Below are 24,077 nucleotides of genomic sequence, written 5' to 3'. Positions count from 1 at the left end.
ACTGTGGAACTCTAGCCCCATCAATCTAACTTCAAATATGTTGAAGAAACAGTAGTAACTATGGTCACTAATTATCTTCTATTCTGCTGGCTTCTTTTGTATGATTTACTGTTAATGTGAAAACTATACACAACTGAGCAACACAATATACTAAAGTCAAAATCTGGTTATGAAAATTCATTTTAGGCTTCTCTCACAAAAATATCTAACATTGCTGAGCATGTGGCACACACCTGGAATCCCAGTGGCTTGGGAGGCTGAAGCAGGAGGATCATGATTTCAAAGCCAGCCTCAGTAAAAGCAAGGCACTAAGCAACTCAGTCAGACCCTGTCTCTAAATAAAATAAAAAATAGGGCTGGGAATGTGGCTTACTGGCCGAGTGTCCCTGAGTTCAAACTCTGGGATCTGTGCCCCCCCCCCACAAAAAAAAAACTACATTATTTAACTCTGAATAATAACTAGAACTTTTACTCCAAATGTGTCAAGTATCTGAGTAGGTTAATACCTATTTAGTTGTCTGCCCTCATTTCCTAGGTGTATGAGAGTCAGAAAGGTGGAGAAAGCCCATGAAGGACATATTCCATTCAGGGGGTTGAACCTGTAACATTCAGAGTTGTCAGGGGCCATATTTTTTAATGTATGGAATATAAAGTAGAGGGGGATGGTCTGAAAGGAAGAAAAAAATAAACGCACAAAGAGGTGAGTAGAGCATAAGGAGAAAGAGACAGATTACTGATGGCCTCTAGTTCTAGTTGAAGTCCTTTCCTGAAGTCTGTTCCATTCTTGGGAGTCCATGAGACATATATAACCTCAATCCATCTTGCTTAACCCTTGGCATACTATCAGTGTCCACTGGAACCAATCAAACATCTTTTTTAAGAAACTAAATTATAAATCTGGCAAGGTAGTACATGCCTATAATCTCAGTAACTCAAGAGTTGAGGCAGGAGGATTCCAAATTCAAGGCTAGTCTCAGCAACTTGGTGAGACCCTATCTCAAAATAAAAAATAAAAGGGGGGCTGGGGAGATAGCTCAGTCAGTAGAGTACTTGCCTTGCATGCACAAGGCCCTGGGTTCGATCCCCAGCAGCGCAAAAAAAAAATAAAAATAAAAATAAAAAAATAAAAGGGGTTGGGGAGGTAGTTCAGTGGTAGAGGAACCTGGGGTTCAATCCTTAATACCACACACACACACACACACACACATTAAAAAAAAAAAAAAAAAAAAAGAAAGAAAGAAAGAAAAAAGAAAGAAATGGAGCTATGTGTAAGAATGGGAATTTATGACTTTTTTTTTTCTTGGATGTCTTTCAAAGAAAAAGAAAGTTTACCTATCTTTATTCATAGACTAAAACTAATTCCTAATTCTCTCTTGTAATTACTATAAGGGTACACCAGATACTTTTATAAATTTAAGAATCATGGGATTGTGATGATCTTATCTTTATTTAAAACATTACACTACTTTATCATCCTGGGAATTGCTTTATTACTCTCCCTCCAGTCTTCCCAACTATGCTAAAAAAAACGAAAAGACTACAATAATGAGAAAATAGAAGACGTATGGAATCACTGAGAATAATGCAATAGTAAAATAACCAGTTTTCTGATTGCAGTCCAACATACTGCATTATCTTTTTAAAAGACACAATATTTATAGTCTTCTTTGCTTTCATTAAACACAGCTGAGTTCAATTTTTTTAGTTCAATTTTCAACTGTGGCAAAGCATGTGCCTAGCATGTGTGAGGCACTGGGTTTGATCCTCAGAACCACATAAAAATAAACAAAATAAAGATATTCTGTCCATCTATATCTACAAAAAAATTTTTTTTTAATTTTAAAGGATTTAAACAAGGATAAATGCTGAGGGTAGGTGTGTATATGAAGGTGACTGAGAAGAAACAGATGACCAGAAATGAAAAAAATTCAGTGAACTGATCATTTTAATTGGTATTTTGTAAGTCTAAGAAAAATGCCTTGTCGGGGCTGGGGCTGGGGCTGGGGCTGGGGCTGAGTGGTAAAGTGCTTGCCTACCATATGTGAGGCAGTGGGTCTGATCCTCAGCACCACATATAAATAAATGAATAAAGGTATTGTGTCCATTTACAACTAAAAAAAAATTAAAAAAGAAAAGAAAAATGCTTTGTAATTATGAGAAAAGATGATACCTTTCTTTTTGACAAAAATATGAGCTGTCAAAGTTCTCTAAAGTATCAGTTTTAAAGATACAAATCAAAAAGAATCTGAAGTAATGTTAACCAAAACTCTATTAGGGAGGAAAATGAAATCTGGAATTTACTAGATACATTCCCATTTATGCATTAAGAGTCAATATGTAGTTAAATGAATTAAATAACATCATCTATTTTGAGTATGTTTGTTTTGAAACAGGGTTTCACTATGTTGCCAAGACTGGACTCTTACTGTTGGTTTCCAATTATTCTCCTGTCTCAACCTCTTGAGCAGCTAGCTAGGACTGCAAGTAAGTATCACCACACCTAGCTTTAGATATGTTTTCAAAACCAGAAAAATACAGAATAAAAATCTGGATTTATTAAACTTAAATTATTAAAAATTTCTAAATAAAAGTTTTTAAATTATCACTTTATCATGCCTCTGTAAATTATTTTCAAAATGACACTATAAAAATATTAGAAGAGTCCACTGGACCAAGACTGTAAATGTGAAGACTACTTTCGTAGCACACAGAGGATCAAGGTAGCTTAGGGTGGTTGCTTTTACTTACAACTAAAGAATCCTAACTAAGTTGGGCATGGTGATACACATTTGTAAACCCAGCAACTGGAGGCTGAGGCAGGAGGACTGCAAGTTCAAAGCCAGACTCAGCAACTTAGCAAGGCCTTAAGCAACTTAGTGAGACTCTGTCTCAAAATAAAAAATAAAAGAGCTGGGGATATGGGCTCAGTGGTTATAAGTGTCCCTGGATTCAATCCCCTGTACTCAAAAAAATCAAAACAAAACAAAAAAAAGATCCTAATTCAGTTAGCTAAAACATGAACATCTGTAAGCAAATCTAATTTGTTCTAGAAAACACACTATCCTTCTATACTAAACTTTCTAAATAGACTGTTCAGAAATATCATCACTTTTTTTTTTTTTAACAGCAGTGAGTCCTGGATGGGGATGTACTGCGCAGTTATAGAAGAGGTTGAGTGGCTGAGTATGATGTCAGCACAAGTCAAGAATCACAGAGTTAAAATTACCTTACAAAATAAAACCCCTTTTTTCCTCTGGCATTTGAGTAACTCAAGTTACTTTAGATAAGTACCAATGAGGAAGCTAGATTACATTTGGGGAAGTGTTTTACCAAAAAGAAACATTTCTAAACTTTGAAATCATACTTGCCATAGTCCAATAATACTCAGAAGAATTGACAGAAGGATAGATTTCTGTCTCCCTTTCCCAGTACACAATAGATGTTCACTGAGCAGGTTAACCATATTGACTTTTCTCCCCAAATGGGCTGTGGAGAATTCACCTAAGTTAATGCCACCACACACACTTCTGCTTGAACTTTTCTGGGTGAATCTGTACCAATGAGAGCTTTCTTAAGAATTTCCTATCTCAGCCTTACAAAAAGTTCATCTGTCACTACAGCGGTCCCTTCTCCTTTCAAATTCCACAACCTCACCTTGATATTCCAGACCAGAGTTCAACAATGCTTGTCAGTAGTATTTTCTTAGGTCTAAATTCAATGTTCTTTTTGTAGACTTAGTAGAAAGGAAACATGCTTGTCACAGTGCTCTAACAATACCTTTTGCTGCAACGCAAGTACTCTCTCACTGTTATTCCAATGCTACAGGGTTGACTTTAGTCCTTTACAATAGCTTCTACTGTGGAATCATTTCTTTTACTGCTTTCCTTTGAACCCCTTCCAAGTTTCCCTCATCCCCATTAAGCACAATGTCCAGGACTAGTCACAACTAGACACTGACTAATAACAAATAAAACAGCAAAATTAACAGGCTGTTCCTATATTATTAACTACTTTGTATCCAAGTATTATTCTCTCAATATTACAAAATTAAAAAGCTCTAGATTAAACAATCCCATTCTTCATATTATAGTAAATGTTCTGCCATAATTTAGCATTCCTTAATAATGATAAACTTCTGAACCTATAATTTCTACTTTGGGCAGTTTTCTTACTTTCAGTATGTAAAAGTAGAGATGAAAATATTAAAGAACCAACTGTTGTAACATGTAAATATATTATTCATCTAAGTGAATTTTCTAAAAGTTAAAAAGAAATGAGAAACGCAGAGGAAAAAAAGTGGTAAGCAGTGTAAAGGGAGGACTGAAAGCCTGAATAACTTCGTGGTTTCAAAAGAGAAAAAAATCTAAGTTTGATAGCAGTCTTTAATATTCCTTACCTCTGATCTCAAGATCGCTTGAATGGCTTCAATTTCCTTCCTCCCAGAATTAGGTAAATCTGCTACAAAAGAAATTCACATATTGAATATGTGGTCAACACCATATAATGGAATAAATAGGCGTTTTGCGAGCATGCTAGGGGATTGAACCCAAGGCCTTGAACATTCTAGGCAAATGCTCTACCACTGGGGCTGTATATCCCCAGCCCTACGTAGGCATTTTAAGGAAACACATTTCGCTGAGGTTATACAGAATAGTAGGCTAATAGGAGAGCAAATTCAGAAGATATTATCATGTTTCTCACCACAGTTTATCGTTGCCATTAATGTTCTTCATTGTCACACGGGTCAAGCTTTCTGCCAACCTCCTATACCTTAGGATGTCTACCTTTAGAAGATATTACAGCAGACAAAAAGTGGTGACTTTCTCAGTGAGGGAAAACACAACATCCATCATTTTTTAATGTTTACTATTTGCTGAAAGTATTTATCAAAACTTTGTTGCAGGAAATTAGAAGTTTTTGTAAATTTCTCTTTTGGCTTGCTATAATTTCAAATGAAACATATTCAACCAGGGCTTAAAGCCCTATTTCTAACTTCTTCTCCTAACACTATCAATTAATCACCTATACACAAAGAACATTTATTTAAAGTGACACAGACACATTTATTAAAAATGGAAATAAGCTAATAAGCTCAGTCTAGTTTAGCACATTTTCATTTAGAAGTAGTCAGAATCCAGCAGTGCCAAGATGACACCACTGACCCTGTCAAGAAATCAACATCCAGAGTTAGATTTTTTTTTTTTTGGGGGGGGGGTGCTAGTGTGTTTTTCCCATTACTCATAGCACTTTAACATTATTTAAAAATGATCATTTTAAGTAAGGGTGATATACTATGACAGACAACAAATTGTGACTTTCTCAGTAAGGGAAACATCTACTGTTTTTTTTTAATGCTCACTCTTTGCTAGGCCCAGTTCAAGACATGTTACACTCTTGATTTCATTTAGTCCTCTCAACCTCACAATTGATACAATTATCCCTTTTTAACAGGTAAGGAACAGATAAGGTTAAGTATTTTAAAATTTGTGAAAGATCCTACAACTTGCAGTGCATGGAGGGAAATGTCAAAGCGCAACTTCTCAACTTTGAATCAGTGTAGTGTCTGGTAGAAGAGCAACCTTCTGATACTATAAATGTGGATGATTTTCAAGCTCCACCAACTGCGCTATTTACAGAATTGTTTTCTTGTTCCAAGCTGGCACAGGGTAGTGCTCGACTTATTAAATGAATAAATGAACTAAATTCTATTTTTAAATGATTTCCAACAAATAAAATAGGTATTGAGCAAGTCCTAGTATAATGTAAAAGGAAAGGAATAAAAGCACTGAGGAACTTGGCAGATTTCTGATCACATGATTTTAATGGACCATCTACTGTGTGCCAAGGAATATGCCACACACTGGACATATAAGGAGAAAGAAAAAATACTGTCCCCTTGCTGGGTATCAAGGAAAAAGAACAATTATAATCCAATATGGTAAGCGTTGTTAGGCAGAGATCCTCAAAGTTCTGTTAGAACACAGAACACAGGCAGTCAATTCAACTTGCATGGGAGTCAGAATGGTTTCACCAACTGCCTGACCTATGAGCAAGGTTACAGCAAAAATGTTTTCCAGGCAAAGGAGGAAGCAGAGAAGGAAAGGCTTTCTGTGAAGAGGCTTGGAGTTGTGTAGGTGCTTGACAAAGTTCTGTGTGACAGAAGTTCTAGGTACGGGCACACACACACATATATGAATACCTTAAGTATGGCAATTGGCAAGACAATTAGAAGAGATAGGTTGAACCCAGATGGACAGATCCTTGGCCTTTTAAAACCAAGAAATCGGGCTGGGGATGTGGCTCAGTTGGTAGAGTGTCTGCCTCGCAAGCACAAGGCCCTGGGTTCAATCCCCAGCACTGCAAAAAAAAAAAAAAAAAAAAAACACCAAGAAATTTTATCTAAGTTTTAGGTCAAGAAATTTTTAAGAAAATTTGTTTTTAGAAAAGCAATTGGTACTGGTTCCAGTGGCGCAAGCCTGTAATCCCAGCAAATTGGTAGGCTGAGGCAGAGGACTGAGTTCAAAGCATCCATAGCAACTTAGTGAGACCCTGTCTCAAAAAAAGAGCTGGAGATGTGGCTCAGAGGTTATGCACCCCTGAGTTCAATCCTTGGTACCAAAGAGGAAAAAGTAACTGGCAAAACAGAAGAAAATGGAATGGAGTGGGGAAAGGATATGAAAGAACACTAAAGAAGGAGGAGTAATAAAGGAAGGACAATTTTGACAAAGGTTGAACAAGAATTTGGTGGCCAATGGGAAGTAGATAAAAAGAGACAAAACAAGATGACATGAAGATTTCTAGTTCAGGAAACTGGGTAGACCACTAAGATTGAGATTATAAGAGAGTATCTTTTGTAGAGGAACAAAATGGTTTATGGTCAAAGTAAAAGTCAACTGCTTTCCCCTATCAGGGATACAAACTGAAACTAGTCATTTCCATGGTTACCAGCCTCTCCTGTTTCCAACTGCCCTCGAGGTCCCATGATTCTTTACTGGACACATGAAGAATATCTTTCATTCCCATCTCTAAACTTGACATACCTCCCACCCAAATGGAACTGGAAGCAGTAAAATGGATATTGGCAGCTCCACAGTCTCACTTCTTTCCAAATAAACACAAAGAAATTCTAAATTCAAGCACCTTTTATCAAACTGTTTTTCTTTATTTCATTCAAATAAATATGAAAGCTTGGTTAAATCATGATAAAAACAAAGTTAGGGGGCTGGGGGCTAAATAGCTTAGGAGTAGAGCAGTGCTTAGTAAGTTTGTGAGCCCCTGGATTCAATCTCCAGCACCCCAAATTAAACCAGAATGCTAATTTATTAATTTATAAGCAATAAATCTGTTAAAAGAATTGCTCTCATCTGAAAGATCAGTCCATTATCTCCAGAAGGCACACTATGACTGAAATTTTTAGAACTCTTTTAATCCAAACCCTACTTGCTGAACAAATGTCAAGAAATAAAAATGGTGTTAAACTTCAACACTGATTACCATATAACTTTAGGTCACTGTTTATAATCTAAATATGATGAAGACTTCAAAAACAAGTGAAGGTTGCTAAGGAAACCCAAAATTATCTGTTCCGTTCCATTCCGTTGAAATACGGGAGAAATGGGCAATTATATACAAAATACATTTTTAGTTGGAACGCTGTAACATGCCATCACAATGAGCAAAAGCACAGAACAAGTGAACAGAAAATCATAGCCATATTTCGCTAACAAATAATATACTCAAGACAACGTCGAGTCACCAAATGTTTGAATTACGAGTTTTTTTCCCTTGCTACAAAAATCAAAGAAGATAAAATAAGGATGTCATAAACAAAATAAGGATGTCATAAAGATTCTTTTAACTGTTATCAAAAAAAAAAAAAAAAAAAAAGAGGGAAGATGATCAACATCAGATCGCCCTCTGCCCCAAACTGAGGACAAAACAACTGGTGGGCATGGGCAGATCAAGGCGAAAATAAACTTTGAGAGACCCCGAGTATCCAAAGGGGACCTGCCCAGCACCCCGCCGTCCTCCATCACAGAGAAACGGCAGAGAAGGAGGCAGAGGAGGAGTGGGATGGGGAAACAGGGCAGAGTGGCGCTCCCCGCGGCCAGTCCGCGTTGGTGACTGATGGAGGTGGGAACCAAACGGACGTTCCCAGGGTCCCAGAAAAGCCCTCCCTCCCGCGCCCCAGCTGTTACCTTCTACTTCCTCCGCGCCCTCCAGAAGCATATCCTTCGTGAAGTTTGAGATCTGGTCGGTGAGGGAAGCTAAGCTGCCCCCCACCTGACCCAACGAGTGGCCCAGGCCGGAGCCCAGGCCACCAAACCAAGACGACATCGCCGCGACTTCAGAGAACCACCAGGTCCGCTCCGAGAAACGCGTCTAGCGCCGTCCACCGCCGTCCACCACAGTCGACCACCCCGCCGAACGTCCTCGAGCGCTGCGGGGCCAATTATGACCAAAGCATTCAGAATTCCACGCAGTGCGGGGCTCCTGCCAACCGCCGCGTTCTGCCTGAAAAGGCAGAGGCCCGGCCTGGGACTTCACCAGGGACTCGCCGCCAGTGGCACGGTCACCCCCGCGGGGCCTCTGCCCCTCCCCTCGACTTTCCGCCGTCCGGCCTGAGTCACTTCTCCCTCCGCGTTTAGTGACTTGTCCCCGCTCGGCGGGCTACTCCTGCCACCTCGACGCCGGCAGCCATAACACCCGCTCTGAAAGCGGCAGGACCATAGAGAGGCGCCGTCGTGGCGCAGAAGGGCCCTACGAAGCCTCCGGACGTGTCCTTGGCGCAAAGGAAAGTGGGATCGCGGAGGACCGAGTGCGGGCCGGCGCGACCAACCTCCTCCACGTAGCCAACGGGTGGGGAAGCCGGAAGAACCGGTGGCGACGCGGCGCTGCCTGCGTCTCTAGGTAGAGTCGGCTCGGCCGTTGTTGGGTATCTACGAAGCCTGCGTGGCCAGGGACCTCTGCGGTCCGGCATTGTGTCGTAACCGGATTGTTCACGCCTGAGCCCAGCCTGGAGGGCGGCGGTGCGGACTGGGCAGGAAGCGGCTTCTCGTAACTTGCCGGTGTTAGTCTATCGATGAGATCCCACCAGTGAGGGCCGTGCTGTGCCAGGCACCGCGTGTAGCAGGAGCTGAGGCTCCAGAGCTGTCAAGGACGGGTCTCAAATTCAAGTGACCAGGCGGGAATCACAGTTTTTATTGATCACCTTCTACAGTAGACATTTTCTCTGGCTTTCCAGGTCTCATTTGAAACTGCCTTCTTTTTAAAAATGCCATGAACTCTTCAAGAAGCCGACTTCACTCATGAAGTTAAAAAAAGACAGTCTTTTTTTCAGAATGACTTTAGAGGACAGCAGGACAGCCAGTGAAGGGAAAAGAATTTTTGTTCTAACTTAAACACTTAAAATGATGTTGGTGGCACTAGCTGTGCAAGTGCCCCCCACCCCCCACACACACCGTCCTCAGTTACACACACTGTTAACACATCAGAGTGTCTTGCTTGTTTGCGTTCCTTCCTAAAGGAAGAAAGATGGTCCCATGAATTTAAAGCAATTGGTGCAATGGAACAAGGACACCCAGCACCTGACCAGGGAGGCTATCACTTTTTGTTTTGCAAAGGACTTGATGGGGCTGGAGTTGTGGCTCAGTGGTAGGGGGCTTGCCTGGCATGTATGAAGGCCAGGGTTTGATACTCAGCACTACAAATAAAAGATCCATTGACAACTGAAAAAAAAAAAAAAAAGACCTGATAGGCCTACAGTTCTTTTAAGCACAGTACTAAACACACGAGTGTCATTGTCTTTTTATTCCTAGGAGGGGCTACCACAGATTGCACTGAATTTATGCATGAATAATTGGGAATACTTCAGTATTTGGAATCTGATGGCACCTGGCAATAGTAGCTCGTCCTAAAATGTGAATGCTTTTAAAAGAAATATGCATCTCATTCTGGAAGTGCTTATTAAATATTTTCCATGAATTTTTGTGAAAGACATCATAGCCCAGGGGTTAGTTGTACAGACTTCACTGCCCAATTGCCTGTCTCTTATTAGCAGTATGATCTTGGATAGGTTTCTTAACCCCTCTGTGCATCAGTTCCTCATTTGTAAAATGGAGAATGGTAACAATAGTGCATACTGGGTTTGAGATACTGCTTTTAGAGCTTGGATCAGTGCCCAATACAGAGTGAATTCTATTTAAATGTTTGCAAAGTTTTGAAAACGTGACATACAGTTAATAGCAAGTTATTAATGTATTTACCATTATTGGCAGCACTGGAGATAAAGTAGGAGAAAAGAACAGAGTCCTTGGTCTCATAAAGCTTGTATCCTGCTGGGAAGACACTGATAAAAAGCAAAATGTAATGAATGTAAGATAGGTGTGGGGGTGGAGTGTAAAACAGGGCAGGGATGATAGGGAAGAGGGGTTCTCGAAATGTTACAAAGGATGGTCAGGGAAGGCCTCCCTGGTAAGGTGATCTTTGAAAAGATATTTAAAGGGAATAAAAGTGAGACAGGGCCAGGGATGTAACTCAGTAGTAGATCTCTTGCGCATCTTGCCTAACATGAATGAGGCCCTGGGTTCAATGCGGGGAGGTGCTCGGGGAGGTGCTCGGGGAGAGGGAATGAGACATAAGGAATATCCCAGAAGGTAGACCAAGTGAAAGAGACAACTGATAAAACTGCCCTTGAGGTAAGGAAACACCTGCCAGGTTTGAGAATTCACAAGAAGGCAAGCAGGGCTAGAGTAGAACGGACCTGGGAAGGGTTGGAAGCAGTGAGGACCCAGAAAGAACCATGTGAAGCAGGTAATCATGGAGGGCCTGGTTGGCCATTATGAGGAGTCTGGCTTTTTACTCAGTGGAATGGGGAGTGACATGAACTTGAGACCTAACAGGGCTCCTGTATGACAGTGAAAAGTTTAGCTATTGTAATTGTTCATTTTTCCTATAGGTATAAATTCTCTGGAGTTGCAGCTTCATAAATTCATGTTATGGCAGAAAAATACTGCAATTAATGACAAAAGCAAACCCAAATATATGTCTTTACATGGTTTATTTCGTAATTAACACAAAAGTTATTTCCTAAAAGTTCCTTAAGTGGGATTTTTTTTTTTTTTTTTTTTTTTGGTAAGAGGAATTGTGACCTAAGAGATGAAGTATTATCCTGATAAATGACAAATTATGATGTCTTCAGTGTACTCCAAATAATGGGGGGAAGGGTATGTGAAACAAGAATTGTCAGAAATGGATCATTATTGAAGTAGAATGATGAGTAGTACATGGAGGTTCATTATATTAGTCACTTCTGCATGTTTGAAATTTTTTATAATAAAAAGTTAAAATATATACAAGTTTGAAAATATTTGAGCTAAAGATACTTTTTCCTGCCCAATGTCCCTGTGTTAATACAGGTGTTCTTCATCATCATTCAGTGATTAGAAAGACCAGCCCAGCACAGTGGAACACATCACATCAGACATAGCCCTCAGACCTCAGGAGCTCCAGGTGATGTAGACTTCTCAGCTGAAATTTTGAACCTAGGATTTTTTTTTTAAACCTCAGTGGATAGAAACAAAAAGAAAAAAATCAGAAAAATATTTTAAAAAATTATCAGCTGGTTTCTGTTTCTCAGGTATTGGTATTATCAGTACTCTTCTAATGAAAGCAGCTCCTTTGTTCTTAGTCATCAAAATGGGTATTTATGCAAATGTAAAGCAAAAATCCATCTTTAACATGGGCTTCACATTATTAGTCTGACATCTCTATTATGCTTAGGATTGCCATTAGCTCATTAATTTTGAACATAACCAACTTTAAAAAAATTTTTTTAATTAGTTGTTGATGAACCTTTATTTATTTATATGCAGTGCTCAGAATTGAACCCAGTGCCTCCCACATGCTAGGCAAATGCTCTACCACTGAGCCACAACTCCAGCCCCATAACCAACTTTTCATTATGAAAAATAGAAGATTTAGTCCTTATGCCATGCCTCTATTTGCCTTCCTTCTGAGCACCCAATACAGTAATATCATATTTATTGGCTATTACTAATCAATGTTACCTTATATAAATCTTGTTCACTGCTGCTGAGCCAGGTGGTGTACTAAGATTACATTTCCTTGATTTGCCCAATTTTCTGTTACTACAGATTCACTAAATTCACTGTTAGTGAAACTTACTAGCAGAATTGGAAAACATATTTCTAATTCTGGTGCTTCAACAGAACATCAAGAATTCTAGCAGTTGGCTTCTATGCAGTCCTCTTTACCTAGAGCTGTGTTTTCCTGCTCTAAACTCCTCTGATTATTTTCTCACCTTGTTTTCCTTTCTTGAAGCTTGTCAGTTCTTCTCTCTCTAATATTCTGAAACTAATTATGTGGGTTTAATGTGCTTTAATGTGGGTTTATTTTTGTTTCATTCACTGCTAGTCACTGAATGAGCCCTTTCAAAAACCATGTCTTTTAGTTCTGTAAGTTATTTAAAATGTTATTTATTGATGAATGCCTCCTCTCTAAGGTTCTGGTATATCTTTCAGTGAAACTTTTATTTGTGGGGATCGAACCAGGGCCTTTGATGCATGTAAGGCAAGCACTCTACCAACTGAGCTATATTCCCAAGCCTCCTTCAGTGACTTTTAACCCAACCACCTGATTTTAATCTGCATGTCACCCTCACCTTCCAAGATCTGGTTGCTTTCATTGCCTGTGTACCACTGGGCATACTTCTTTTTAACACTTAGCATTTGACTTGGTTCTGCTCATTTTGCATCAACTTTTCATCTTCCAAAAACTTAACAGTCTTTCTTCTGTTGTCTCATGTGGAAGTTACTACTAATTGTTCCCCAAAGTCTGTTCTGCCCTTCTTTCATGGTAACTGAACCCCTGCTTTTTACCTGAATGCCTGATGTAGGAGAAGATGGAAGTGCCCCTCTTGTATCGCCTCATTTTACCATATCCCTGCATACCGGCCCTTACCTGTGTCTGATTATCAGAGGACTGCCTTCAGGTTTGCCAGAGCCTGTACTGCTCATGTGCTTGGAGAACTGAAACCCAGTCTTGATCAGTGGGAGCATGAAATGATGCAGCACCTTCAGATCTGACTGAGATGTGAATATACTGCCTCCAGGCCTGTCTTCAGGATGGAGTTTTTGCTTAAGAGTATTCCTTTGCTTTGCTTTGCTTTGCTTTGCTTTGCTTTGCTTCCTTTGTCTGTTTTCCTCCTATACCCTTTCCATTTCTTCCTCAGGACACTTTTCTTTTTTAATTTTATTTATTTATTTATTTATTTATTTATGGTGCTGGAGATTGAACCCAGGGCCTTGTGCTTACGAGACACACTCTACCAACCAAGCTATATCCCCATTTTTTAAAAAGGACACTTTCTAAAAAATCATTTTCATTTCAGGATCTGCATCTAGGGTACCCAAGCTAAGTTGCATGGCCACTCAGAAAAACAACCACTTTGTAGCCAGGAGTGGCCATGTAATTAAGTTCTGGCCAATGTAAAATATGTGGAAGTGGTGGGTGCAGCTTCTCTAGAGAAAAGGACACATGGCCTTTCTCCACTATATTTTTCTTTTTTACTGCTGGAATGCAGCAGTAACTTGGGTCCCTGGGTTGACTATAGCCATGGAGTTATGTACATAAAGCAATAATACAGAAGGAGCAGGTTCCTGACTCTGGTGCTGTATCGTCCATGAACTAACAATCTCTACATTTCTCAAAGATGGGAGAAAAAAGGAGTTTTGTAAAGTCTCTGTTGTAGCTGGCTTTTCCATTACTATACAGTGAGTACATCTCCTTTCCTGGTCTCTCTGTATTTTGGGGTATTTTTCTTTTGTGTAGGTAGGATTTTGAAATGAAACAAATCCAGTGATTGATCCTCTATATTATGATAAAATATGCATAACACAAAATTTACTACTTTAACCATTTTTAAGTGTATAGTTCAGTGGCATTAAGTACTTGGACATTTCTTGTGTAACCATCACCACCATCTGTCTTTAAACTTGAATTCACCTTTCAAAACTGAAACTCTGTACTTGTTAAATAATAACTTCCAATTACCCCCTCTACCCAGCCTTTGTCAGTCATTATTCTACTTTGTCTCTGGGAATTTGACTACTCCAGGGACCTCATATAAATGGAATCTACAGTATTAATCCTCTACAATTAACTGGAAGACAGAGGTGATGATTCAACGCTAAATCTGCTTTGGGTCTGAGAAGATAAAAGGGGGTTCAGTGTTGGAAACAGAGCTGTCCCTGTACAGAACAGAAATAGCTTTTGAAGAACATCAGTCATTTTGAGAATGCAGGAAAGCAGTGGAGATGGCATAGGATCTGCTCCTTCCTGGCATTTGGCTCTAGTTCAGAGGGGTGAACCTGATAATTATTTTCTAAGACACTCAGTAGGACTCTAGGCACAAGCAGTGTTGCTTGAGGCTCTTCTGATAACATGTGGCTCAGACTGAGCAAGGGCGATTCAGTTCTGCTCAGCTTGGAACTTACTACCTCTGTGGTGCTCCAAGAGTTAGACAATATTGGGCTTGGGAGTTTTCTATCTTATTTTCTAGTAGGTTATAGCTGCTATGTAGAAAAGCTATTGGAAAAAAAAAAAGCTATTGGCTTTCTTGAACAGATGAGAGATTAATAAAATGTGGTATATGTATACAATGGAATACTATTCAGTCTTAAAAAAAAGAATGACAGGTAGACCAGAAGACACAGAGACAAACCCACATGAATAGTTATCTCATACTAGACAAAGTCGCCAAAAACATTCACTGCAGAAGATGGTCTATTCAATAAATGGTGCTAGGAAAATTGGAAATCCACATGAAACAAAATGAAATTAAACCCCTATCTCTCACCCTGCGTGAAATTCAACTCAAAGTGGATCAAAGACTTAGGCACTAGAACAGAGACCCTACACCTAGTAGAAGAAAATGCAGGCCCAAATCTTCATCATGTCGGCTTAGGACCTGACTTCCTTAACAAGATTCCTAAAGCACAAGAAGTAAAATTAAGACTCAATAAATGGGATGGATTCAAACTAAAAAGCTGCTTCTCAGCAAAGGAAACAACAAAGTGAGTCTATAGAATGGGAAAAAATCTTTACCACACACACTAATCTCCAGGATCTGTAAAGAACTCAAAAAACAACAAAAACAACCCCCAAATAACCCAATCAATAAATGGGCTAAGAAACTGAACAAACACTTCACAGAAGAAGAAATGCAGTTGATCAATAAACATGAAAAAATGTTCATAATCTCTTACAATTAGAGAAATGCAAATCAAAACTGCTCTAACATTTCATCTCACCACAGTCAGAATGGCAGTTATCAAGAATACAAGCAATAATGTGTTGGCAAGGATGTGGGGGGAAAGGTACACTCATACATTGTTGGTGGTACTGCAGATTAGTGCAACCACTTTGGAAAGCAGTATGGAGATTGCTCAGAGAACTTGGAATGGAACCGCCATTTGACTCAGCTATCCCACTCCTCAGTTTATACCCAAAGGAGTTAAAATCAGCATACTACAGTGACACAGCCACATCAATATAACAGCTTAATTCACAATAGCTAAATGATGGAACCAATCTAGGTGTCTCTCTACAGTTAATGGATAAAAAAATGTGGGATATATATACACAATGAATATTACTTAGTCTTAAAGAATGAAATTATGGCATTTGCAGGTACATGGATGGAGCTAGAGAATATCATGCTAAGTGAAATAAGCCAATTCCCAGAAAACAAAAACCAAAAGTTTTCTCTGATATGCAGATATTAATTCACAATGGGGGGTGATATGGAAGAATAGTTACTTTAGATTAGGAGGTGGGGGGGAATGAAGGGAGGGAGCATGGGGGTAGGAAGGATAGTAGAATGAATCAGACATTATCCCATGTACATATATAACTATATGACCAGTGGTATTCTACATATCATGTGAAACCAGAAAAATGAGAAATTATACTCCATTATATATGATGTATCAAAGTACATTCTACTGTCATGTATAACTAATTAACACCAAAAAAATTTTAAATGAAATTCTGCTATGCTGCAAAATGATTCAATCTTGAGGATATTGTGCTAAGTGAAATAAGCTCTGTACACAAAGACCAATACCGCATGATTCCATTTATATGAGGCACTTACAGTAGTCATAAACAAAATGGAATGTGGTTGTCAAGGGCTGGGGGAGGGCAGAGGGAGTTGTGTGGAGGAAGTCGTAGGGATTATACTCCATAGTAGTGTCATGGTAGTTTCAGTTTTTCAAGAGGAAGACAGTTCTGGTGGAGGGACGGATGGTGATGGGTGCATGTCCTCTGAGTGTGTTTACCACTGAAATGTACTCTTAAAAATAATTAAGATGCTAAATTTTGTAATGTGTATTTTACCACAATAATAAAAAAGAATGAAAAAACGGTGTCCTTCATTGAATGAAACATTGTTGTGTGGCCCATAGCTGTTCGTATGTTTGGATTCCAGTATGGAGTTCAGTAAGATGAAGAAAAATAGCACTAAGAAATTATTGAGACCCTGTCTCTAAATAAAGTACAAAATAGGGCTGGGGATGTGGCTCAATGGTCGAAATGTCCCCAAGTTCAATCCCTGGTACCAAAAAAAAAAAAAAAAAAAAAAGGTTACTCAGGGGCTAGGGATGTATCTGAGTGGCAGAGCACTCGCATGCATGAGGCCCTGGATTTAATCCCCAGCATAAAAAAGAAAGAAAGAAAATTAAAAAATTACCAATGCCCTTTGTCAGGGCTAAAGAACAGTTACACAAACATTTAAAAATCATATTTTAAGTAAGTAAAAATGTGGACTTCTTAGCTTCTTTTGGAAAAGATTAGATCAGGTAACAAGGGATCCTTTGGCAGGAACATCAGTGGGCTCCCTGGTCTGCTTCATCCATCACTGGAGCAGGGCAAGAACAGAGCACTTGTGGAGCTTTCCAATGCTCAGTTCTGATTCAGATCTGAGTGTGGTCTGAAACTGCATTTCAGAAAAGCTCTCAGGTGAAACAGATGCTACCGGCCCTCCCACCACACTGTTTGTTTTGTTTTGTGCTGGGGATTGAACCCAGGGCCTTGTGCATGCAAGACAAGCACTCTACCAACTGAGCTATGTCCCCAGCCCTCCCACCACACTCTGAATAGCCAAGCCTATGAATTTGAAATAAACACAGAGAAAGAAATAAAAAAGCAAACATTCTCTTTATTTAATAATCTTTGATATTTAAAATACAACTCATCGAATATCCACATCAACAATAGAATCCTCAGCGTTCAACAGTGCTTTGGAAGCCCGGCTTGGAAGGACCAGAGGAAGGCCTGTGTGTGGAGTAACGGCAGACAACTCTCCAAGAGAGAGGCACACACAAAGGAGGCTGCAGAGTTGGGTCCTGAGCAAACAGCACTGCCACAGTGCATTTGTATCATGGCCAAAAAAAGACAATGCCTTTTATTTCACATGTTTTTTTATACTACTTGAAGTTCAAATACTTCATTTATACAGAACAGTAATTTTTAAAAATTTATTCATAGTAGTCCAGTGTTGTAGAAATTAGGTAACCACATTTCAAATATGTATTCTTCTTTCAAAAAAAAAAAAAAAAAAAAGCATTAAAAATATTCTGGGAAACATTCAACTTTAATATGCAAGAAACTGAAAGATGCCTAAGCAAATCAGGAATTTTTACACACATATCACTAATGCTTCCTGCTTCCCACTTTCTTTGTCTATGAATCCAGTCTTAAAATGTATTTATACACTTATTAAACATACCAATTACCATAAATTTAGAAGTTATATTATTAGCATTAATACTTAAAATGCTAGATCATTTTGGAAAAAAATAAAAATAGCAGAAATATTTTTAAAAGAATCAAAATTCAGGAACTAACCACACCAATAATCTTTTTATTCATGAAAGAACAAAAGTTTTTATTACGAATAAGACTTTAAAAAATACAAAAGTCAGTTCATTTCTTTAACAAAAGGAGGTTATAAAGGAACTAGGAATGAAGAAAAGATTTTATTTTGAATAGGAAAAAAACGAAAAATTATTTACACTGCTGAAATGATTAGTTGATTTTTTTCCTAATTAGTGTTACATATATCCCATTCTCTAATACTTGCTAGAACTCTGAGACAACAAACAATTCACTTTGAAAACACTAAAGCCTTTCTAATTAAAGATACAATGGATTTTTTGGGGTTGGGGGTGGAACCTGGGCTTTGAGGGTGCCATGCAAGGGCTCTACCTCTGAGCTTTACTCACCTCCACAGACAACATTTTAATAGGAGGTCTCAATATTAATTATGGAATCTGCCTACTTTTTTTTTTTTTTTTAAGGTGGTAGGGATTGAACCCAGAGCCCTACACATCCTAGGCAATCCCTCCACCACTCAGCCACATCCCTAGCTGGGAATCATCCTAATAACTTAAAAGACCAAAATTTTCAACTTAAGATTTTTAAATTACCATATTTTGATTATGCACTGAATCAATATTTGAATTTGCACAGGTCCAATGACCAGTTTTAAGAATTTAGTAACTCTTGGCACTAGCATGATTTAAAAAATACTATCAAACATGTAGACATTGAAAATGTGATTTAGGCTCTGACTGGAATAAAATTTATTTTATTCAACTTGCTATTAGATAAAACATAACTACTGGTAGTTTTGCTTATAATAAAAGTCAACTAGTTCTCAGCTTTCTTCTTCATTAACTTTGGCATCATGAATAAAACCTCAATTAAGAAAATCAAGTTTTAAAGAAAAAAAAGAGCACCTCTTAAACCTTCTGTGAATTGTAAATAATTTGGCCAAGATCTTAGAATTTAGAGTTCACCTGCAGCGACCGATTCCAGACAATTTATATTCCTGAATATTTGTATGTTATTTACTATAAAAAGTATATTGATGGTTTTGGATCAGAGGTTAACTACTCTGAATTCTTAAAACAGGTAATTCCTTAGTAAACCCTCAACACCTGAAAATATGAGAGTGGTATTTCCAAAGTTTGCTCAAATTTTACTTAAAATGCTAGCATCACCACTATACATATTTTATCTTGGTAATACAAATTATACATTAGAAAAATGATACTAATAGTTTAAATATTAAACATTAAGGTGTTCCCAATTGATAAAACAGAATGGAAATCTTTATAAAGTTCTCAGCAGGTTAGTGATTATGAATTTGCTTGTTCCTGACTTCCTTGCAGGTGGCTTACTGTAAATGGCAGTTCCATAACAAATTTTTTGATGCTATTGTTATAAGCACTGGCATATTTTCATACTGGCTCATCGATTAAGATAAAATCTAAACATTCAGATAAATTTAGGATAATCCAAACAAGATGGCAATTCATAGGTGATTCTGGATCTGCCTCCCAAATATGACAACTTCACAAGAAACCACACAAATGCATCCAGTGTGGGCTCTGCTGTTTTAAAGTCCCTAACAAATAAAGGTCAAAATGCCGTATTTTCTTAAGTGCTTTAACTAAGGCTTCTTAATGTATAAACTTTGTAAACTCTATAAAGTTGAAACTTTAAATTCATGTTGGTTTTCTACTTTTAAGTAGCTCATCAATTCACTGTGTGAAAAGTTTATGCAACTTTCCAAAGAGAAAAGGTTAAGGCCAAATATCCATGGAAAATATGGCTAGAACACTGGGGATAATTACATAAATGTTTGGTCTTAAAATGTTTATTTAGCTTTGTACATTTTGAGGGAGTAGTCTTATACTCCAACATCCCTTGCATTTCTGAAGTTTTATAATTCTGCAACATTTTCAATAGTTAAAACTTCAGATTTTAAAATAAAACTTTAAAATTGTGTGAGGGAAACTTTGGAAAACTTTAATTGGCACAAAATAGTGACTTAAAAAATCTGTCCTAAGAAAAAGCTATTTCATAATCATAAATAAAAGATATTTTTCATCTCTTTTAGTTAGCAATAATCCTAGCTCAAAAAGCATTCCCTGATAAAATGTGTGCAGCCACAAACCAGTGGCAACACGCCATACTTGACGTTTCTTAAGTTGTCAGCTGAAATTTCTTCAAGTTTAGTTTATGAACAATGCAACATTTTTAAGGGCTTCAAAAAAGGAGTGGGAAGTGAGGGGCAGGGAGCAAATAACAGACGCCCATTAAGAGACATGGTTTTCTTTTTATTTTGGGGCCCTGGGGACTGACCCCAGGAGCACTCTACCACTGAGCCACATCCTCAGCCCTTTTAATTTTTTATTTTGAGACAGGGTCTTGCTACATTGACAAGACTGATCTTGAACTTGTGATACTCCTGCCTCAGTCTCCCGAGTTGCTGGAATTACAGGCTTGTGCCATTGCACCAGGTGAGACATGGGTAATTTTCACCAAAATCACATCACTATATTGATCCAGCAAGAAAATCTCTGTGCATCCCAATGTTTATCAAAACTAAGAACTTTCTAATTTACAGACTCATTGAGTACTGTGACTTCAATAACGCTTAAGCTATTTAAACATTATGCAAGTGTCATATCACAGTATAAATTTAAATATATTTTCATTAGTAAACTATTTCATGTTCCATATTACCATCTCTGGCAAGCTATACCTTCTAAAAAATGTGAAGCAGACGTCTACATTCCATGATTCAATTGTAAATACAACACAAGGCTCCATCACGAAAGAAAAAATAAAATGAAACTACTACTAAAATTGAAGGCCAGATTTTATCTACCATACATTCATGGTGGGTACATATGTTAAGCCTTATGACAGAAGGAAATGTGCTTGCACACCATGCTTTTCGACATTCCCCAATTGGAGAAGAAAGGAAATAAGGCTCAGGAGAAAGGAATTACAACAAAGCTGTAGAAGTTCTGACATAATTGAAAAGACATTGATAAAGCATCTGAGAAAGCATGTGCTCACACATTTTAAAAAAATGCTCATTTATTCTCAAATACTGTGCAGAGCTGATTTCAGAATTTAGGAATGCACCAAAGTCATAAAATAATGATCCCATCGTAGAGAGCTTAAAAAGCAAAACCTCAGAAAAGATTACCATCTCTCAAAAGAGCTGTAGGAAAACAATGAAGTCTAGCTAGCAAAAAAATTGTGATCAGAGAAAACAACAGGAGAAAACTACCAAGTGCACAACACAATTAGGTGGTGGAGAAAGGTTTATCCTTCTGGAACTAAGACTATCGTTGAGGCAGACAGACATTTTCCTGAAAGGCTAATTTGGTTAATGAGAAATACAAGCAGTTATTAGGTGATGAAAGTGAGCCAAATTACTCACAACCCAACAGAGAGAGAACGGAACCAAATGGAACAAGTTAAGTGGAAGAGCAAGTTAGTTTGGTCTGCAAAAAGAGTCAAGAAAAATATACTAATTTTAGATATGTTAGATATTGCACACAAAAAGAAAAAGAAACATTTAGAAACCATTTTAAAATTCTTTAATTGCTGTCTACCTTTTTGGCTAGTCTTTGGAGGATCATTATTTAGTGCTTCAACTGATGCATATTTTCACCTTCTCCTCATTGTGTTTGCAAATCACCCAAGGGTCTTATTTCCTTTGATGAACATTGTTCTTTGACACATTACCAAAATGGACCTTATGCTGTAATCACACAGGACAAGGTTGGAAAGTGTGAATATCTAGATGATTTTTTTAAAAGGTATTATTTTTTTCCTTCTGTTTTCAAATTATTTTTAACAGTTTCTAAGGACATGGTCACAGCTGCCTGAAGCATGTCTTCTTCACTCATGGAATCACCTGTTGGGAAATAAACACACAGTTCTTAAAAATTTCTAGAAAATTCTCAGTCATCAAAAGATGTACTTCTGTTTAAACACTAGTTTCCTCTTCCTTTTTTGACTTTTTAATTCAAATAAAGTAAAGTCACCTTTTCTGAGTTATATATATGTTTTTTTTTTCTTGGTAGTACAGGGGATTTAACCCATGGGTGCTCTACCACTGAGCTAGCTATACCTCCAGCCCTCGCCTTTTAAAAACTTTTTATTTCAAACAGGGTCTTGCTAAGTTGCTGAGGAAGACTTCCTCTTGCCTCAGCCTCCTGAGTTACTAGGATTACAGGTGTGTACCATCAGGTCTAGCAGTTTTAAATCTTTGATAGATGCATGGAGTTGTTCAACCAACACCACCTCAAGATACACACCTGTTTCACTGCCTGCAAAAATTCCTTAGTGTCCCCTCTTGGTGGTTAATCTCCAGTCCCTAATCTCAGGCAACCATTGATAAGTTCTTTGTTGTTTAATCTTGTCATTTCCTCCATGTCGTATGAATAGGATTATACAGTAAATATGTAGCCTTTTGAACATGGCTCTTTTTTCACTTAGCGTAATGCATTTGAGATTTATTATATGTATCAACAATTCATACTTTCTAGAAAAACTTTTAATTTTGAAATAATTGTCAATTCACACAAAGTTTCAAAATTACAGCGTTATCATGTACCTTCAGCCCAACTTCATTTAAGTTAAATTTTATAGAACTAAAGTTCAGCCAGGTTTGGTAGTATATGCCTGTAATCCCAACAGCTTAGGAGGCTGAGGCAGAAGGATTGCAAGTTCAAAGTCAACCTCAGCAACTTGTTGAGCCCCTCAATAACTTAGTGAGACCCCATATCAAAATTTAAAAAATTTTTTAAAGGGCTGAGATGGCTCAGTGTTAATGTTAAATGCCCCTGGGTTTAATCCTGGGTACCAAAAAAAAAAAAAAAAAAAAAAAAAGCCCAATCCAGATACTGATATTAGTGCAATGTGTGTAGGTCTATAAGACATTTTATTACATATGTGAATGCACCACCTTAACAATGGGTAGGGCCCAGGGTAGAACCCATGGAAGAGCACTTGCCATGCATGCCCTAGGCTTGATTCTAGCACTGCAAAAACAACCAACCAAAAGACATGGCACCACTCTAGTACCACAAGATCTTCCTGCTAATGCTTTGTCGTCACCCTACCCCTTTTCTACCCCCTCCCTAACTGCTGGCAACAATTTGTTCTCTATGTCCATACATTTTGTGATTTTTAGACTGTTACACAAATGCAATCAAACAATTTGAGACCTTTGTAGAATTTTTTTGTACTCAGAACAAAGCTCCTGAGGATCTATCTAAGTTGCTGCGTGTATTGGAGTCAGTTTCTTTTTAACCCTGGGAGTAGTATTCCTTGGTATAGATATACTATGTTTAACCATTCACCCATGTAGGACATGTTGGTTATTTCCAGTTTATATTATGACAAAGTTGCTATGAGCATTTGTGTGCAGGCTTTTGTTTGGACATACATTTTCATTTCTCTGGTATTAATGCTCAGGAATGTAAATGTTGGGTCATATGTCAGTATATATTCAGTGTTTCAAAAAATGGCCAAATTGTTTTCCAAAGTTAAAAGAAAATGTAGAAAGTTTACTTCCCTTTCCATCCCTTGACCCTCCCCCTCATTTGTCACATAATTGCCTTCAATATTTTCTCTATATACACTGAAAATCAATTATAATTCTTGCTTCAACCATCAAGCATAATTTAGAAAATTCAAAAGAAGAAAGTCTATTGTGTGTACCATACTCTATTGTTCTTCCTTCCTGAAACTCCTTTATTACTTCTTCTCTGTTTTGAGAGCTTGATAGGCCTGCTGGAGGCAAAAATATCTTCACTTCCCCTTTATTCCTGAAGGACATTTCCCTGGCTATATAATTTGTGTTTAGTTTTCTTTCAGTACTTGAAGAATGTACTTCTCTCCAGCCTCTATGATTTCTCATGAAAAATCTGTCATTCAAATTGCTGTAGAAAAAGTTATTTCTATGGCTGGGGATATAGCTCAGTTGGTAGAGTGCTTGCTTCACAAGCACAAGGCCCTGGATTCAACCCCCAGCACTGCAAAAAAAAAAAAAGTTACTGGTTTCAAGGTTTGGGTCTTTGGTTTTCATAAGACCAATTTTGGTAAGTCTTGGTGTAAATTTTTTGGGTTTAGCTTATGTAAATTTCATTCAGCTTCTTCAATCTGTAGGATTCTGACTTCTG

General features: G+C 38.0%; 2 protein-coding genes and 1 non-coding gene across 9 annotated transcripts in view; 1 reads left to right on the top strand and 2 right to left on the bottom strand.

The window, feature by feature from the left end:
• Trip11 (thyroid hormone receptor interactor 11) overlaps positions 1-8,725 on the bottom strand; it is a 60,050-nt gene extending 51,325 nt beyond the window's left edge. For 4 of the 6 annotated variants that reach the window (XR_007106981.1, XM_047538838.1, XM_047538840.1 and 1 more), the window contains exons 1-2: positions 8,199-8,725; positions 4,397-4,458 (exon numbers count right to left, since the gene is read on the bottom strand). Coding sequence is in view for 5 of the 6 variants with exons in the window: in XM_047538838.1 (XP_047394794.1) it covers positions 4,397-4,458; positions 8,199-8,337 (201 nt within the window). In the remaining variant the exon portion in view is untranslated. The remainder of the gene's footprint in view (positions 1-4,396; positions 4,459-8,198) is intronic. The other 2 variants (XM_047538839.1, XM_047538842.1) reach the window with 1 other exon arrangement.
• On the top strand, positions 6,290-6,363 carry Trnaa-cgc (transfer RNA alanine (anticodon CGC)). The gene has a single exon. It is a non-coding gene; the product is annotated as a tRNA-Ala (tRNA).
• An 8,494-nt stretch (positions 8,726-17,219) lies between the features above and the next one.
• Positions 17,220-24,077, bottom strand: part of Atxn3 (ataxin 3) — a 38,642-nt gene continuing 31,784 nt past the window's right edge. For both annotated transcript variants that reach the window (XM_047540488.1, XM_047540489.1), the window contains exon 11: positions 17,220-21,805. In XM_047540488.1, coding sequence (XP_047396444.1) covers positions 21,711-21,805 — 95 coding nt within the window. In that variant the 3' untranslated portion in view covers positions 17,220-21,710. The remainder of the gene's footprint in view (positions 21,806-24,077) is intronic.

This window comes from Sciurus carolinensis, chromosome 2, assembly GCF_902686445.1.
Source record: "Sciurus carolinensis chromosome 2, mSciCar1.2, whole genome shotgun sequence".
Lineage (NCBI taxonomy): Eukaryota > Metazoa > Chordata > Mammalia > Rodentia > Sciuridae > Sciurus > Sciurus carolinensis.
Note: the sequence above shows the minus strand (reverse complement) of the source record. Positions and strands in the feature narration are given on the sequence as shown.